A 16,738-nucleotide genomic window follows, 5' to 3' on the forward strand; every position below is an offset into this window, starting at 1 on the left:
CATGTTCAGTGAAGCCATGAATGCCTTCCCCCGGCCTTGGTTCCCTAGGTGTGTGTGGGGGGGGACCAGCTAGAGTTGCTGGCATTTCTCCTTAAAGGGATCGCCCCCCCCCACATTCCCAGGTGGGCACTGGCCACTGGTCCCCAAGGCTTCAGAAGATCCCTGGCAGCTTTCTCTGTCAGCCTTGGCTAGCTGAGTCACCCTGGGGAGTCTCTCTCTCTTTCTCTCTTCTCCATGACATCATGCTTCTCCAGGAACAGCTGCAGGGAAGGACAATCACCTGGGCACCCTCCCCCGTGTGACTCCGGTCATGTGACAGGTGGCATTTATTGGGGTCTCCAGTGTTCACATATAATGGGGTGGGGGGAGATCCAGTGTCAGACTATGCAGCAGGACAGAGATGGAGTCAGGTGGGGGGGGGGGACCGGCGAGAGAGGCGGAGGTAAAAATAGCCGCGCAGGCCCCGACCCTCGGGGCCTGGGGCTGGCCGGGCGCTGGCGGGTGCTGGGCTGGTGTCCAGCAGCTATTCTGGGCCTGGGAGACTCACACTCACACACACACACACACACACACACACACACACACACACCCTGGAGGAAGGCCCCCCCCCCCAGCCTCACTGCACCCGCCCCAGGCCGAGGCCATGGCGGTGGAGGAAGGAAGGGAGGGCCCGGTAGGCAGCAGAAGGAAGGGGGCGGAGGCCTGCGGGCCTTGTCCCGCATGTCCAAGGTGTCAGGTCCAGTGATGGCTTCTGGGGGAGGGGTGAGGGGGGGACCTGGGCTCAGCACTGGGGAGAGAGAGAGGATAACTCAGCCCATGTCCACAAGGCTGCCCCGGGCCCAGTCTGCTCCCCATCCCAGGCCCCTGCTCACCTCATCGCCGAAGCCCCCGCTGCCACTCCTTGCGCCCCCAGAGGTGCCTCCAATGAGGAGGCCTGTGTGTTCCGGCCGCTCAGATGCCGAGTGGCTCAGCTCTGGCTCCCCCGGTGGCCTGGGGAAGGCGGGGCGGGGGGGGGGGGGGAGAATGGGGATGGGGTCACCCCTAAGAAGGAACTAGGCTTGGGCGCTGGTGGCTCATGCTTGTAATCCTAGCTACTCAGGAGGCTGAGATCTGAGGATCACAGTTCAAAGCCAGCCAGGGCAAGAAAGTCTGGGAGACTCTTATCTCCAAATAACACCAGAAGACTGGAAGTGGCGCTGTGGCTCAAGTGGTAGTGTGCTCGTCTTGAGCTGAAAAGCTGAGGGACAGCGCCCAGGCCCAGAGTTCAAGCCCCATGACCGACTTAAAAAAAAAAAAAAAAGAAGAGAAGGAACTAGGGGACTGGTTGAGGACTGGATAAGATCAACAACAGTGGAAACAAAGCCAGGGGCTGTAGCACATGCCTATAAGTCCAGCCACTCAGGAAGCTGTGATACAAGAATTCTAACCCGCTGGGGCCAAAACAGAAGCACTAGGGGTGTGAGGCTCAAGTAGAAGAGTACTGCCTTGCCAGCACAAGGCCCTGGGTTCCACCCCAGCTCCCCCCAAAACACAAAAGACTGGAACGGAGAGGGGCTGGGAAGGTGGCTCAGTGGTAGTTGTGCTTGCCTTGCATGCCTGAGGCCCTGGGTTCGATTCCTCAGCACCACATAAGCAAAAAGCAAAAAGCTGGAAATGGCACTGTGGCTCAAGTGGTAGAGTGCTAGCCTTGAGCTGAAGAGCTGAGGGACAGCGCCCAGGCCCAGAGTTCAGGCCCCACGACCGGACCCCCCCCCCCCGCAAAAAGACTGGAACAGAGAGAGATGGAGGCAGATCTGAGGGTTTGGGGTGAGCAGGGTGGGGAGAGTCGAGGTGGATAGATTTGGAGGGGGGTGGAGTGGAGGTGGGGTAGGGGGCTGGGAGTATCTGAGGAGAGGTGGGGCAGAGGGGTTGGGGTACATGGGTGGGCTGGGGGGCTGAGGGAAGCTAGGAGGAAGTTGGGGTGACTCACGGGGCCCCCTTTTCCGCCCGCCGGCAGCAGCCGGGGCGACCCTTGCGTCTCATGCAGTAGAAAGCAGCCACGACCAGGAGCAGGAGACCCACACTGACCGCCACGGCCATCACCGCCACGCCGGCCTGGGCCATCTGGGGGGCCACTGTGGGGACAGGGTGGGGAGGTGGGCTCAGCCTGCCAGGCAGGGCCTGCCAGCACCCCACCCCTGGCTCCCCAGAGGGGGTGACTCACCCGTCCCGAAGTGGAAGACGTGGCTGGTTTTGCCATGGACGTTGGAGGCCTCGCAGGAGACGCCCTCTCGGCCCAGGGCGCTGCTCACCTTCAGGGTCAGCACGCTGCTCACCCAGCCCGGGCCTCCACTCGGCTCTGGGGGCTGCGGAGACCTGGATGAGGCCCGGCCCTTGGGCTACAGGGCAAGGGCCGAGGGGGACAGGGGACAGGCCAGAGGAGGCCTTGTCCCCCAGAGGTGCAGGGATAATACAGGATACTGGGATGGGCTAGGGGTTGGGGGGGTGCTCAGGGCTGTCCCTTACAGTGCCACCCCGCTGGCTCCAGGTGAGCGTGGGCTCTGGGTAGCCGCGGGCGGAGCAGGCCAGTCGTACTTCGTCTCCCTCCGTCCAGCCATCTTTGGGCTTGGGCTCCATCTCTAAGGGTTTTAACTCAGGTGACCCTGTGCAAAATGGGGGATCCCAGAACAAGTGAGCGGGAGGCCCAAAGACATGGGAAGGGGAAAAGAGAGGAAGGGGAGGGGAAGAAGAGTTCCTTGAGCTCTGGTGGCTCACGCCTGTCATCCTAACTACTCAGGAGGCTGAGATCTGAGGGTCGAAGTTCAAAGCCAGCCTGGGCAGGAAAGTCCGTGATCTCCCATGAGCCAGCTGGAAGTGGAGCTGTGACTCAAGTGGTAGAGTTACTACCTAGCCCTGAGCAAAAACAGCTCGAGGATCGTGCCCAGGCCCTGAGTTCGAGTCCCAGGGGAACCGCCCCCCCCCCCCACACACAAAAGAGAAAGAGAAGAGAGAAGACAGTGCCATTGTCTCCATCCCAGCCGTCCCTGGTCTCGAACCTTGAACCAGCAGCCTGAAGCTCCGGGTGCGGCTGAGGAGGGGGACGGTGGGCGTGGAGGCCTCACACAGGTAGGTGCCCGCCGAATCAAAGGTGATGTCGCTGATGGAGAGGGTGGCGCCATCCCCCAGGGGGACAGAATCCTGGGGAGGAGAGAGGAGAAGGCCAGGTGGGGCTGTGAGCAGGTGAAGGGGGCCAAGCAGAGGGTCGGAGACTTGGGGCTCCGTTTCCCCCCACCCCTTACCTTGGTCCAGTGGAGGGTGGGTTTGGGCAGGCCGTGGGCAGAGCAGTGGACAGGTGTAAGGCTGCTGTTGAGAAACACAGGGAGCTGCTCTTCTACACTCAGCTCCAGGGGGTCCAGGTCTATGGGGGGGGACAGCATGTTACCTACCCCAGAAAGCCCCCACCTCAACCAGGGACTCTGCAGGGCTGTCTGGGGTAAGAACACCACCGGATCTCCTCCTCCAATCCCTCACCTAGGCCCTCAGGCCAAAATCTACAAGTCCAGGAATCAAAGCCCAGGTCCACTTTGCTCTCAGGCTGATGGCTGAGCCCCAAGCTTTGTTGTGTTGTCTGGCGATGGATCCCAGAGCCTCCCTGAGGCTAAAGCAAGGGATCTGCTTCCAAGCCCCAACCACCCCCGCCCCTCCAGCCTCCATCCAAATGCTTGTTCAAGCTCTAACTTTTGCCTCCTTCCCATGGATCCACATTCATCATGTGTATGTGGTTTAAGACTTTGTGGCATGGGGCTGGTGGCTCACGCCTGTCATCCTAGCTACTCAGGAGGCTGAGATCTGAGGATCGCAGTTCAAAGCCAGCCTGGGTAGGAAAGTCATGAGACTCTTATCCCTAACGAACCATTCAAAAACCTAAAGTGGAGCTGTGGCTCAAAGTGGTAGAGTTGTCAGCCTTGAGCAAAAGAGTTCAGGGACAGTGCTCAGGTGAGTTCAAGTCCCAAGAATGACCCCCCACACTCCCCCCCAAAAAAAGACTTTATGAAGGTGACATTGTCCATTACCTGACTTTAAATAACAATTTAAGAAACCAAAAACCTAGTTGGGTGCCTGTAGTCTCGCGCCTATAATCCTAGCTACTTAGGAAGCTGAGATTTGACTATTGCAGTATGAAGCCAGCCTGGACAGGAAAGTCTGTGAGCCTCTTATCTCCAATAAACTATCAGAAAAAACTAGAAGTGGCGCTGTGGCTCAAGTGGTAGAATGCTATGCTTAAGCACAAAGAGACTCAGGGATTTAGGCCCTGAGTTCAAGTCCCAGGACCAGCAAAAAATAAAAATAAAAAACAAAACCTTTATGAAGCTGGGCCCAGACCGTGGGCATTGGTAGCTCATGCCTATAATCCTGGCTATGTGAGAGGTAGAAGTAAGAGGATCATAGTCCGAGGCCAGCCCTGAGCAAAAGCTGGAGACTCTATCTGAAAATGAAATGAAGCAAACTGGGTGGGAAGGGTGACTCTACAAGGCCCAAAGCCTGCAGATTAAACACAAAGCTGGAATTCAAGCCCCACAAGTGCCAGCAAAATCGCCACCTGCTCCACCTGCAAGAAGGAGCCTCCTTCCCTTCCCTCCATCTCTGATCTGGCCTCCTCCTCACTTCCTGGCCCTGCTCCCCACCTGAGGAATGAACCTCGGGGTTCATTGCTTGATGGGCATCTGCAAAGCCAGCTGGGCCACACCCACCTAGAGCCACGCCCACCACACGGCCACACCCCACCCCTACTCCTTGATTCCCCTTTCTCACTGCATCTTCCAATGAAGAAGACTCTTCTCAAAGCAATTCTTGCAATGGCTTCGGGATAACTCTGGATCCCATAGTCAAATTCCCTGACACAGCCCACAAGATCCCGCCCTGCTGGCCTCTTCTGATCAGCATCTTCTGCTCCTTTTCCTACTTGGCTCCACTGAGGGGATCTCTTGCTAGTTTTAGATTTCTCCAGTGCCAAGTCCTGACCTGCCTCAGCTCCTTCAAACATGCTTTGCTTATGCTGCTGTGTTTAGCTCTTTGCATTTCTATTTTTTTTGTCGATTGCATTCAGGACCTAGGCGCTGTTCCTGAGCTTTTTCACTCAAGGCTAGTGCTACTTGAGGTTCTCCAGTGGTTCATTGGAGATAAGAATCTTAGCCGGGCGCTGGTGGCTCACGCCTGTAATCCTAGCTACTCAGGAGGCTGAGATCTGAGGATCTCAAAGCCAGCCCGGGCAGGAGAGACAGTGAGACTCCTATCTCTAATAAACCACCAGAAAACCGGAAGTGGCGCTGTAGCTCAAGTGGTAGAGCGCTCGCCTTGAGCTGAAGAGCTGAAGGACAGCGCCCAGGCCCAGAGTTCAAGCCCCACGACCGACAAAAAAAAAAAAAAAAAGAATCTTAAGGATGCTGGGTGCTGGTGGCTCATGCCTGCCATCCTAGTATTCAGGAGGCTGAGATCTGAGGATTACGGTTCAAAGCCAACCTGGGCAGGAAAGTCCATGAGCCTCTTATCTCCAATAAACCACTAGAAAACTGGAAGTGGCACTGTGGCTCAAGTGGTTGAGTGCTAGCCTTGAGCTGAAGAGCTGAGGGACAGCGCCCAGGCCCAGAGTTCAAGCCCCACGACTGACCAAAAAAAAAGAATAGTCTTAAGGATTTTCCTGTCCAAGCTGGCTTGTTCCCCCTCCCACCAACCCCCATCATGGGGCTTGAACTCTGGGTCTGATTTTAAGCTCAAGGCTAGCACTCTACCACTTGAGCCATGGCACCACTTCCAGTTTTCTGGTGGTTATTTGTGAGATAAGAGTCTCACAGACTTTCTTGCCCGGGCTGGCTTTGAACTGTGATCCTCAGCTCTCAGCCTCCTGAGTAGTTAGGATGACAGGTGTGAGCCACCAGTGCCCAGGTCCTGGGCTGGCTTTGAACCTCGATCCTCAGATCTCAGCCTCCTGAGTAGCTAGGATGGCAGGCATGAGCTACCGGTGCCTTGGGCTAGGTACTGGGGTTTGAACTCAGGGCTGTAAGCTTGCTAGGCAAGCCCTTTTCCACTTGATCCATGCCTCCAGCCTTCATTTCGGGTTTCCCCTCTCAGTTTCTCACCCTTTTCCTGACGCCTCTCTGGCCTCCTCCTGCCCCCACGTGCCACCCTCCCCCCCTCCGTGGGCACTCAGATCCTCCTTTAACTGCTGAAGGACAGATTCCCCAGCTGTTGCACAGCTGACAGCTGCCAGATGCAGCTGTCCTGCTTCTCTGGGAACGGCCTCAGCTGCGCAGGGGCCCTCACCCCCTCAGCACACAGCCTGCTCCCCTGTCCCAACTGGGGACAGCTGGCAAAGGCCAGCCTCCTGTCCAAGAGCCCTGGAGGGCCAACCCAGGCCTTCTTTAGACCCAGGCCAACCTCTGCCCTGCCCACTCTCATCTCCCAACAGACATGGAGCCCTCTCGATGCCCTGCAGACTCTGCCACAGAGTCGCATGGCCAAGGAGACTGCGTTACTCCTTGTCTAATCCCCTCCCTTGATATTATCAGCGCTGTTACCCAAAAAGACCAGAGTCTCGGCCAGCATGTGTCTGCTGGCTGCTCTCCTGCGGAAGGAAGACTGCACTGTCTGCCTTAGAGTGGGGTCCCCACCATCCACTCAGGGCCCTCCTCCCTCCTCCCCCAGGAAGGCTGAGGGGAACCAGTGAATGCCAAAGAGGAACAGAGCCTCTGCCCTGTGAATACTGCCTAGAAAAACAAGATCGAGTCTAGGCTTGGTAACTCATGCCTGTAATCCTAGCTACTCAGAAGGCTGAGATCTAAGGATTTTAGGAGCCAGCCTGCACACAAAAGTCTGTGAGACTCTCATCTCCAGTTAATGAGCAAAGAAAAAAGGAAAAGAAAAAAAGCCAGAAGCAGAGCTGTGGCTCAAGCATTAGAGCACCAGACTTGATTCTACTCAGGAGACTGAGATCAGAGGATTTCAGTTCAATGCCAGCCCAGGCAGGAAAGTGTGTGAGACTCTGATCTTCGCTGAACCACCAAAAAGCTGGAAGTAGAACTGGGGCTCAAGTGGTAGAGTATTAGCCTTAAGCAACAAAGCTCAGGGACGGTGCGCAGGCCCTGAGATCATGCCTCAGGCCCTGCACAAACATATAAAAAAAGTTCAACGCTTGTCTGAGCAAAGTTATCAAGACCCTGTTTCAAAAACAAAATACAAACAAAAGGACTAGAGCTGTGGTTCTTGTCTAGCTAGCAAGCCGGAGGCCTTACGTTCTATCTTCAGGACTGTAAAAACAAATTAAGCAAATAAAACAGAGTCCAGAAGATAAGAACTTAACAATCAGGTGAGGAGATGGATGTGTGTGTGTGTGTGTATGTGTGTGTGTGTGTGTCTGTCTGTCTGTCTGTCTGGGGGGGGCGAGGGGGGGGAAACCACAGCTTTCAGGAAGGGTCCATTGATGATGTAGCAGGAAGATGGGCCTTAAAGGCCAAGGACAGGTTCTAGGCTCCTCCCTCCTTCACTTATGCTAAGGAGCCATAGCAGGTTCTATGCAGGTGAGGGTCATGATATTGCTCTCTGGTGGTGGTGGTGGTGGTGGTGGTGGTGGTGGTGGTGGTGGTGGTGGTGGTGGTGGTTGTGTGTGTGTGTGTGTGTGCGTGTGTGAGAGAGAGAGAGAGAGAGAGAGAGAGTGTCCTGGGCTGGCACTCTACCACTTGAGCCACACCTCCATTTCTGACTTTTTTTTTTTGGTAGTTCACTTGAGATAAGTTCCAGCTTGGGCTGGCTTTGAACCATGATCCTCAGATCTCAGCCTCCTGAGCAGCTAGGATGACAGGTGTCCGGTGGTCTGGTGTGGTGGCCCAGACTGAAAGAGGCAGGTGTGGGAGTGGGTGGGGTGAGGAGACAGTTGGTGGGCCCCCCTTCTCTCCCCAGGCTCTCACACGCCACGCGTAGCTCCAAGGTCTTGACCAGCTGGACGTAGTCCTCAGCGTCGTAATCCTCCACACGGCAGCCGTAAGTCCCGCTCTGGTTGCGATGCACAGACGTCAGGGTCAAGTTTCCCTGGAGGTTGACGCCGACTCTCTGCTCCTCGTCGTTCTGTGTGATCCAGAGACCAGAAACCAAGGCTCGGGAACCCTCCGTTAGGCCAGGGGACAGGGACTGAGGTGTCACAGGCTGAGGTGGGCCCAGGGTCAGGGGTCATCCAAGCTGCATATATTTAGCCACAACTCTCCCAAGCTGGTGTGTGTGTGTGTGTGTGTGTGTGTGTGTGTGTGTGTGTGTGTGTGTGTGTGTGTGTGTGTGTGTAGAGCCAGAGGTCCGAGGTCCTTCTAGCTTAGGTGGGATGGGGGTGTTGGGGTGGCTCTGGTGGTTGAGTGCTTGTCTGGCATGCACCAGGCCCCCGGGATTCTCTCTCCAGCACCGCAAAGAAAATACATAGATCAATCATAAGCCGGTGCAGGTTAGAATAGCAAGGGAGTTTTAGGGGCCAGGGACGCCGAAGGTGGGGAGCACAGGGGTAGGTTGAAGTGGGGGTTACCTGTAGGCGGAAAAAAGTGTACTCTGGGCTGGGGCTGCCGTCCCCCTGGCAGAGCATGTGGACCGAATCGCCCTCGCGCACCCAGCCCTCGGTGGTGGACGGGCTGCCCAGCCAGAACTGCACGTGCTCCGTGGGGTCTGCAGAAAGACCCAAAGAAGGCAAGCACCATCAGCACATGCGCAGTGTGAGGATTCCTCCGCCCACTGTGTGCCCATGCGCACATGCGCAACAGGTGCACGCAGGTGAGCGCCCCCCACCCCTCGCGTGCATGCGCAAAGGCAGGACTACAAGTCAGGTCAAGCCCTGCCCCAAAGGGCACTGATTTCAAATCTCAGACTCACATTTATTCTATTTCCTTTTTTTTTTTTTTTTTTTTTTTTGTTGGTTGTGGGGCCTGAACTCTGGGCCTGGGCGCTGTCCCTCAGCTCTTCAGCTCAAGGCTAGCTCTCTACCACTTGAGCCACAGCACCACTTCCAGCTTTTTTTGCTTATGTGGTGCTGAGGAATCGAACCCAGGGCCTCATGCATGCGAGGCAAGCACTTCTACCACTAAGCCACCTTCCCAGCTCACATTTATTCTAATTGGAGACATCAGAGGTCAGAGGTGGACGTACTCTGAGGGTAGGGTCAGGGGTCAGAGTGGGTGAAAATGAATGTGAGGTACAGAGCCAGATACCCATTGGGACTTTGTATGTATGTGTGTTAGTGGGGTTTGAACTTGGGTCCTTGTGCTTGCTAGGTAGGCATCTTTAATGCTGAGCCACGCCTCCAGTACTGATTTTGTTTTTTCCAGTCCTGGGGCTTGAACTCAGGGCCCGGGCACTGTCCCTGAGCTTCTTTGTGCTCAAGGCTAGCACTCTACCACTTGAGCCACAGTGCCACTTCTGGCACTGTTTGTGTGGCATTGAGGAATCGAACCCAGGACTTCAGGCATGCAAGGCAAGTACTCTATCACTGAGCCACCTTCCCAACCCTTTGTTTTGTTTTTTCAAGGATGAAGTCTCGAGGACTATTCTGCTCAGGTTGGCCTCTAAATGCCATCCTTTAGATCTCAGCCTCCTGCGTAGCTAGGATAACTACTTGCCTGCCTGCCTCCCTCCCTCCCTCCCTCCCTCCCTCCCTCCCTCCCTCCCTCCCTCCCTTCTTTCCTTCCTTCCTCTCTCTCTTGTTTTTGAGACAGAAGATCTCAACAAAGTAGTCCAGACTGACCTGGAACTCCTGATCCTCCTGTGTCACCTTGGGCTCCCATTGGAGGTCAGAGGCCAGCGGGCAGGCCTTGAGCAAGAAGTCAGGGTAGGTAGAGGGACAGGGAAGAGTGTGTGTGTGTGTGGGGGGGTGTCAGGAACTCACAGTGAAGGGTGAGGTGGAAGGTGGGGCTGTCCAGGCGGCCATGGCGGCCGGAGGGGAGGTTGTACTGAGCGGCACAGTGGAAGCTGGCGTTGCGGTCCTTCTTGTGGAGCCGTAGGTAGAGGGTGCTGGTGAGGGACAACAGGCCCGAGGCTTCCCGGACTGTGCGGCTGGTCATATACCTATCTGCGAGAGAGGCGCCAGGCAGTCACCAACCCCGGTCACCACCACCTGCTCAGCCCGGGCATGGGGCTGTCCCTGATCACTCACCCTGGTTCATCTCCATGGGTACCTTCAAGTGCTGCCCATCCCGATACCACGAGATCTGCGGGGCTGGGTTCCCATTGCGGCTGGTGCAGGTGGCGATCTGGGACAGACATGGGCGTGGCCTTGAACTTGGGGCGGGGACTCTGAAGTCTGGTTCTCCTCTTCCCTCGCATCCAGATCCTTCACCCCAGAGCCCCTCGAGGTCAGCCCCCAAGGTCAGCTTACCTCCTGGGCCAACTCTTCCATCACTGACAATGTCCCTTTGTTGGGGGACACCTCGGGGGCCTCTGGTTTGGCTGTGGGGAAGGGAGATGTTCAATTCAGGGGTTCCTTCCTGGGTCCATGGCCATCTGCCCGGTCTATCCCGGGAGACTCACCAAACACTCGGAGGCTGGCGGTGGCCTCCGCGGTGCCGGCTGCCCCTGCCTTCACCACACACCCGTAGTCTCGCTCATCGCCCACATTGGCCTCAGCCAGCACCAGGCGCCCCTGGGAATCCAGCTGGTATGGGGGGCTGCGGCTCTCAGAATCGTCCACAGAACCCTGGAGCTTGGAGTTCCGGTACTCAGCTGAGGCGAGGCGGTGGCGGGTCCCTGAGCGGTCAGTCTGCAGATGGACACGGGGGAAGCTCTGGGCTCTGGCACCCACTCCCATCAGCCCCTGCTCCCCTCGGCTGTGGCCTTTCCTCTCCCTCCCTGTCCCTGTCCCTGCCTGTCCCCCCCTCCTCCCAAGGTCCTACCCGCTCTCCATGGCCTCCTCCCTCCCAGCCTCTCACCTCTGGCTTTCTGGGTCCCCTGTCCCCCTCCATTCCTCCTGTCCAGATATCTGGGGTCACGCAACCTCCCAGCCCTTCACTGGGCTTCCACTCCCCAATTTTACTGCTGATTCTTGGGGTATAAACCTGGGCAGCCCTGATTGTGCCCTGAACCCCTGACTCCCCCCCCCCCACACCCTGTCTCCCTCCTTCCGTCTCCCGAACTGAGCCCAAAGCACTTACAAGAAACCATTCCAGCATGTATTGGTCAAGGTTCTCCAAGACGGTGCAGTCCAGGGTGACCAGCTCCCCCTGCATGACCTCCACCAGAGAGGGCACGGACAGGTGCACCTCCGCCTGCACACCTGTCGGGCAGCGTGCCACTGTTCATGGCCACTCACCTGGACAGCTCTCTAGACCCCAGCCTCCTCCCTCAGACCCAGGAGTCCAGACCTCAGCCTCTTCCCTCAGTCTGCAGGATCCAGACCTCACCCTCCTGAATCAGACCCAGTGATCCAGGCTGCAGCCTCCTCCCTCAGACTCAGCTCCCTTCTTTCTCCATCTCCCACCTCTGCATCTTCGGGCAGGTAGGGACCATCAGAGAAGCTTCTCATCCCTACACCCGTAAAGCTACAGCTCTCTTGTGCCAGCACTGCTGGTGGCACAAGAACCTCGTGTCCTTCCCTCAATGCTTCAGAATAAACTGTCTACTCCTGCTTTTCCTACAACAACAAAGGCCCCTTAATAAGGGCAGGGCCACACCTGGCTCATCCGTGCCCTCCAGCACCTGTGCAGGTCTGGCTCAGAGACTTGGGTCTCTGCAAGAGGGTCTCTCCCTGGCTTGGTCTCCAGATCGCTGTGAATCTCTGTGCTTCCCTGGATGGGGCCTGAGCTCCTGGAGCTTTTGTGCTCCCTCATGCATGGGGGGCTGGGGTGTAGGCTGCGGCCCGGGCCTGGAGAAGGATGGGTGTGTGGGGGTGGCCAGGGGGGACAGGGCTGGGCAGGTTTCAGGAATGTGGGAGGGCCAGGCTGGCTGAGACCTGCCCGGCTTGGCGCCAGAGCCCCCTACCCGCCCCTTGGCTCTCCAACCCTTTTAATGGAAGAGCAGAGAAGGTAAGGTGAGTCACCCAGCATGGGATACGGGTGAGGTCAGGATTTGGGTCCTGGGGGCATGGGCGGCTGAGTCTGGGACTCCCGTGAGGATCCTGGCATGTTGAGCACTCGGTGCTGGGAATGCACCCTCCAGGCTGGCATCTTGGCATAGCTTCCAGTTCTGAGAACCTCCCAGCCAGGCCCGGGCTTACCCCTGGGGACCCACTATTTACCATGCTTGTTTAGGAGCCTGGATTCCTAGGCTCGCGGGCTCACCTCTGGCCCCAGCCTGCCCCAAGGGAGTAGAGATGGGGCCAGGCTGGTTCCCAGGGCTGGGGTGGAGCTGCAGACAGCCAGGGCTGGCCATCGGATGTCCTCCGGCCAGCCCTTCAGGCCACCACGCAGGTGTGTGGATTTAGCTGAGGCCCCACAGGACAGTGGAGGGGAAAGGGGGTGGCGGTCACTTTGTTCTAAGGACTCACAGCCAGGGCTGGGACTCTGGGCCCTCGCTGAACCAGGAGACTACTTTCAAACTACACGAATGGCTGGTTTGGCCACAGAGTCCCCCCCTGAGCTACCAGAGAAACTGGAAGAGGGGGGGGGGGGACAGCTTTCTCCGGGGTTTGTTTTTCACTCTAGCAAGTGGAGGGTCATGACTCGGGTCCCAACGGCCCAGATTCCAGGAACCCCAGAAAACAAGGGGATTCCTGGGGTCCTGAGCAGGGGAAGGAGTGGATCACCGCGTCCTCGTGTCTCCTCCTCCTCCTCTCCAGGGGTCCCCCAGATTTTGTACCCTGGGACGGTGGTGTTTAGTCCTGTTTCCTTCCCCGGGGTTCTCCCCAACCCCTCCCTGTTCTCACCCCGAGTCCCTACCTGGGTGCACCGTCAGCAGGAACGCGAGCCACAGCAGCCGCGGGGCCCCGCGCGCCCCGATTCCCGCGTCCGGGGGCTCCATGTTCGCGGCTGCGGCGGCGGCAACTGAGCTTGGGGTGAGGCTCGGCGGCGGCGGCGGGGCCCGGCGGCAGAGGCCACGCCCCCGAACCACGCCCACCAATCGCACCCGCTTCTCCGCTGGGCCACGCCCACTCCGCACCGCGACCACGCCCACTCCTCCCTGCTGCCTGGGCGCCGGGCCAGGACCTCCCACTGCCCGGAGCGGACCCCTGCGCGCGCGCGCGTGCACCCCAGCTCCGTCCACCCCCTGGGGGTGGGGGTGGGGGGCCCAGGGCTTTGCCCAACCCGCCTAGCTGGGGTCCTGAGCTTGTCCCCCCACTCCCTTTTGGACCTGAGGCTTTAGAAGACCCCCCAACCCCCTTACCCTGTGACCAGTGGCTGTGGATTTTGTGTGTGTGCCAGTTTGAACTCAGGGTGTGGATGCTGTCCTGAGCTTAAGGCTGGTGCTCTACCACTTGAGCCACAGCTTCCACTTTTGGTGGGTCATTGGCGATAAGTGTCTCAGGGACTGTGCTTCAAGCCTTGATGCTCTGACGGCACCTCCTGAATAGCTAGGATGACAGGTGTGAGCCACCAGCACCTGGCTTAGTGTGGATTTGAACCATCTGACCTCAGGTGAGGTTAGAGGCCTCTCCTCCTGTGACTGTCCCCCCTCTGACCCCAAGCAGCTTCTTTCTCCCTGGTTGCACCTCACATCCGACCCTCAGTGGCCTGGAACGAAACCAGTTCACTCACTCTCTTATCTCGAATTGTCTTCCATTTTCAGTTCTGCCTATAGAACTCTGGAATGATGGGTGGGGGTGCGGGGTGCCCTCTCCTCTCCCAAGCACGCTCTCTCTCTCCCTTTCCCCCCTCTCTCTTTGAAAGGCCCTATCTCTGCCCCCCCCAGCTCAGGGAATCCCAGGAATGTCACCCCCTCCTTTCTCCTTCCTTCTCTCCCCTTCATTCCTTTGGCAGGCCAAGGCAGGTGAGGGGAGGAGGGGGTGGAAGCCAGGGCTCCTGGGAAGGAGAGGGAAAGAGGAGGTGGAGCCAGGCCACGTGTGGTTAGGGTTCACAGGTCAGGCAATGGGTTGGTGGGGGTGTCACAGATCAGGAAGCTCAAGGCTTTGTACAAACCAGCTCAGAGTGTGTGTGGGGTGGATGGGAGGGGTGGTACTTGGTGGTAGTCAGTGGTGGGGGTCACTGGTCACGCCTCTGATCAGCTGGAAGGGAGCTTCCTATAGTATCAGAGAAGGCTTGGATTACAGGTAGCCTGACTTGCCAAAGCGACTTTGTTCTCCTTGGTGGGACAAGACAGCAATTGGGTATTAGCAATATTTATTCCCTCCTTCAAAATGGATGGGCTCGCTCTTTCAAGTTCTCTCTGCCCTAGCCCCGGCCCCCATCCTGCATGCTCTGGGTGGTCCCCATTGGAATGGCCCTGTCTTAGCCCTTCTAAGAGGCTTGGCTGTCTTTTGTTGTTTCTTTTTTGGTGCCTATGCTGGGACTTGAACTCAGGACCTGGGCTCTTCTCTCTGATCTTTTGTGCTCAAGGCTGGTGCTCTACTGCTTAAGCCACAGACAGAGCCACTTCTAGCTTTTTGATAGTTCATGGGAGAGCAGAGTCTCACAGACTTTCCTGTCTGGATTGGCTTTGAACCATGATCCTCACATCTCAACTTCCTGAGTAGCTGGGACTACAGGCGTGAGCTACGGTTTTATATTACCTTTCTGTTTTTTGTTGTTGTTTTTTTGCTTTTTTCTTTGCAGTGCCCCTGCCTGGCTTTGCTTGGCATAAGACAAGTAAATATTTGTGAACTGAATTGTGTTCTAATTCTGGCCGGGCTGTCTCCCAGGTTAGAGCTGATCACACAGTCACCTGTCACTTCACAAGGGGTCATGTGATGTGGGGCTATCTTGTCATTGCGTGAACGCCACGGGGCGAACGCTACACACTCCAACCACAACAGCTAGTCACTAGGCCATGGGACCTTACGTGGCCACCTCCTTGGCCAGCAGTCATGGTGAGGAACGCCTTGCTACCCTTCCGTGAAAGGCTGTAGTATTTGCCCAGACGTTTTCAGCATCCTGCCATCTTGCATTTATGTGTATGTGCTCTGGCCTGAACTCAAGGCTTCGTGCTTTTGCTCAGTGGGTGCCTCCACCGCTTGAACCATGCCTCCAGCCCTGCCTTTTGCTGGTTAATCAGAGTTATGAGTCTCAAGCACTTCCCTCCCCGGGGCTTGCTTGGCTTTGAACTCCAGTCCCTCAGATCTCAGCTTCCTGAATAGGTAGGATGGCAGGAGTGAGTTACGGGTGTCTGGCTCTGATGCTCCCTCTATAAGCTAAAAAGGACGGATGTTTGCTTTCTTGCTTCTGTGGGAGGCAAGGTGATGTCAGCGTTGGTAGCAGAGCCAGACTTGTGACAAATGCAGGAGCGAATCCCGCAGGAGGAGCTGGGCGTGGCTCCTCTCCTCCAGCCCTGGCCACTGGGCACCTCCTGTCTTCCAGAGGAGCCTGCCACCCCCTTCCTGGTGCTTATCTGAATCAAAGCCTGACTTTCTCTCTGCACCAAAGCCGGGAGCAGTGGCTCACACCTGTAATCCTAGATACATGGGAGGCAGAGATGGGGGGTTTTGAAGTTTGAGACCAGCCCACGCAGAAAAGTGAGCGCGACACCCCCCTCAACCACCAAGCTGGATTTCGTACGTAGTTCACGCTTGCCATCCTAGCCATACAAGAGGCAGAGAGGCAGGAGGATCTCACTCTGAGGCTGCCCCAGGGGCAAAAATGTGAGACCCTACTTGAAACATGACTGGAACGTGGCTCAAATGGTGGAGCACCTGCTTAAGCAAGAGTATGTGGCTGAGTTCAAACCTTAGTGCTCCAAGAGACACAGAAAGACAGACAGACAGACAGACAGACACACACACACACAGATAAGGGGGTCAGCTAGGCGCTGTGGCACACACCTGTAATCCCAGCTACGTGGGAGGCAGAGGAAGGAGGAGGATTACAGTCCAAGGCCAGTCGGAGGCCAAAGCCTGAGACCCTATCTGAGAAAAGGAACTGAAAGCCAAAGGGTTGGGGGTGTGTGTGTGTGGCTCAGCCAGGAATCCTGGTGTACACCTGCAGTCCTGGTCCTCAGGAGGCTGAGGCAGGAGGATTGTAAGTTGAGGCCAGCCCGCGCTCCAGGGCCACCACAGAGCTCTGTGCCTCCCTGGGGACCTGGTGCTGTGGCTTTAGGAGCCAAGGTAGTGGGTGGCAGCCACACGGGGGACCCCTGGGACCGTTGTCTGGTCCAGCTCTCCCGCCTGCCCGGGGGACCCCATTGGCACAAGGTGACTGGCTGATGGCAAGGCCGGTGGTCATCGCTGGCCCCTCCTCCCCTGCCCCCAGGCCTCGCTGGGCCGGTTCCGTGCGGCAGCGGTGGTTGGTGACCTGGTTGGCGAGTGGCCAGTCTCCTGGCTGGCTTTTCCAATCCCAGCTCTCTGACTGACTCCTGGCATTGTTGACTGACCCCAAATCCTTCCAACAAAGTCCCTCTGTGTCCCCGAGGCGGCAGCGGCGGCGTGCGGCGTTGCCTGGAACAGAAAGCCACGCTCTGGGGGCCACCGCCCGTCCCCTCACCTCTGCGGCTCGGCCTGGACGCCGCCTCTTCCCAGAAGCCCTCTGGGACTTCCCAGGGTGGGTCCACCTTCTGCTCCCTGTGTGCTCCTGAGGCCCCCTCAGTCCCCCACGTGGGGTCACTCCTGACATGCAGGAAGGGGGCAGTGACCACCATGCTGTCCCCAGGGCTGGGCACC

The 16,738-nt window shown here is 57.6% G+C and overlaps 1 protein-coding gene across 1 annotated transcript; it reads right to left on the minus strand.

Annotated features, from left to right (window-relative positions):
- Positions 1–308: 308 nt before the first annotated feature.
- Positions 309–12,993, minus strand: Bcam (basal cell adhesion molecule (Lutheran blood group)). The gene is made up of 15 exons (XM_070001212.1): positions 12,873–12,993; positions 11,151–11,272; positions 10,531–10,759; positions 10,379–10,449; positions 10,157–10,253; positions 9,890–10,072; positions 8,540–8,676; positions 7,941–8,097; positions 3,279–3,397; positions 3,036–3,177; positions 2,506–2,642; positions 2,204–2,345; positions 1,970–2,114; positions 873–990; positions 309–787 (listed from the first exon to the last, which is right to left on the minus strand). Exons 1-15 carry the CDS (start codon positions 12,952–12,954, stop codon positions 782–784), a joined length of 1,887 nt encoding a protein of 628 aa, XP_069857313.1. The 5' UTR covers positions 12,955–12,993; the 3' UTR covers positions 309–781.
- Between the last annotated feature and the right edge of the window lie 3,745 nt (positions 12,994–16,738).

Source organism: Dipodomys merriami, unplaced genomic scaffold (genome assembly GCF_024711535.1).
Source record: "Dipodomys merriami isolate MVZ:Mamm:240054 unplaced genomic scaffold, mDipMer1.0.p SCAF_57, whole genome shotgun sequence".
Lineage (NCBI taxonomy): Eukaryota > Metazoa > Chordata > Mammalia > Rodentia > Heteromyidae > Dipodomys > Dipodomys merriami.

What these genes read in the sequence shown, in the direction of transcription:
- Bcam (XM_070001212.1), bottom strand. Translation starts at nt 12,954, where the DNA reads ATGGAGCCCCCGGACGCGGGAATCGGGGCGCGCGGGGCCCCGCGGCTG. An exon ending in GGAGCCAGCGGGGTGGCACT is followed by an intron (nt 2,346 to 2,505) that starts GTAAGGGACAGC and finishes AGGTCTCCGCAG; the next exon opens with CCCCCAGAGCCGAGTGGAGG. An exon ending in CGGGCGGAAAAGGGGGCCCC is followed by an intron (nt 991 to 1,969) that starts GTGAGTCACCCC and finishes CGCCTTCCCCAG; the next exon opens with GCCACCGGGGGAGCCAGAGC.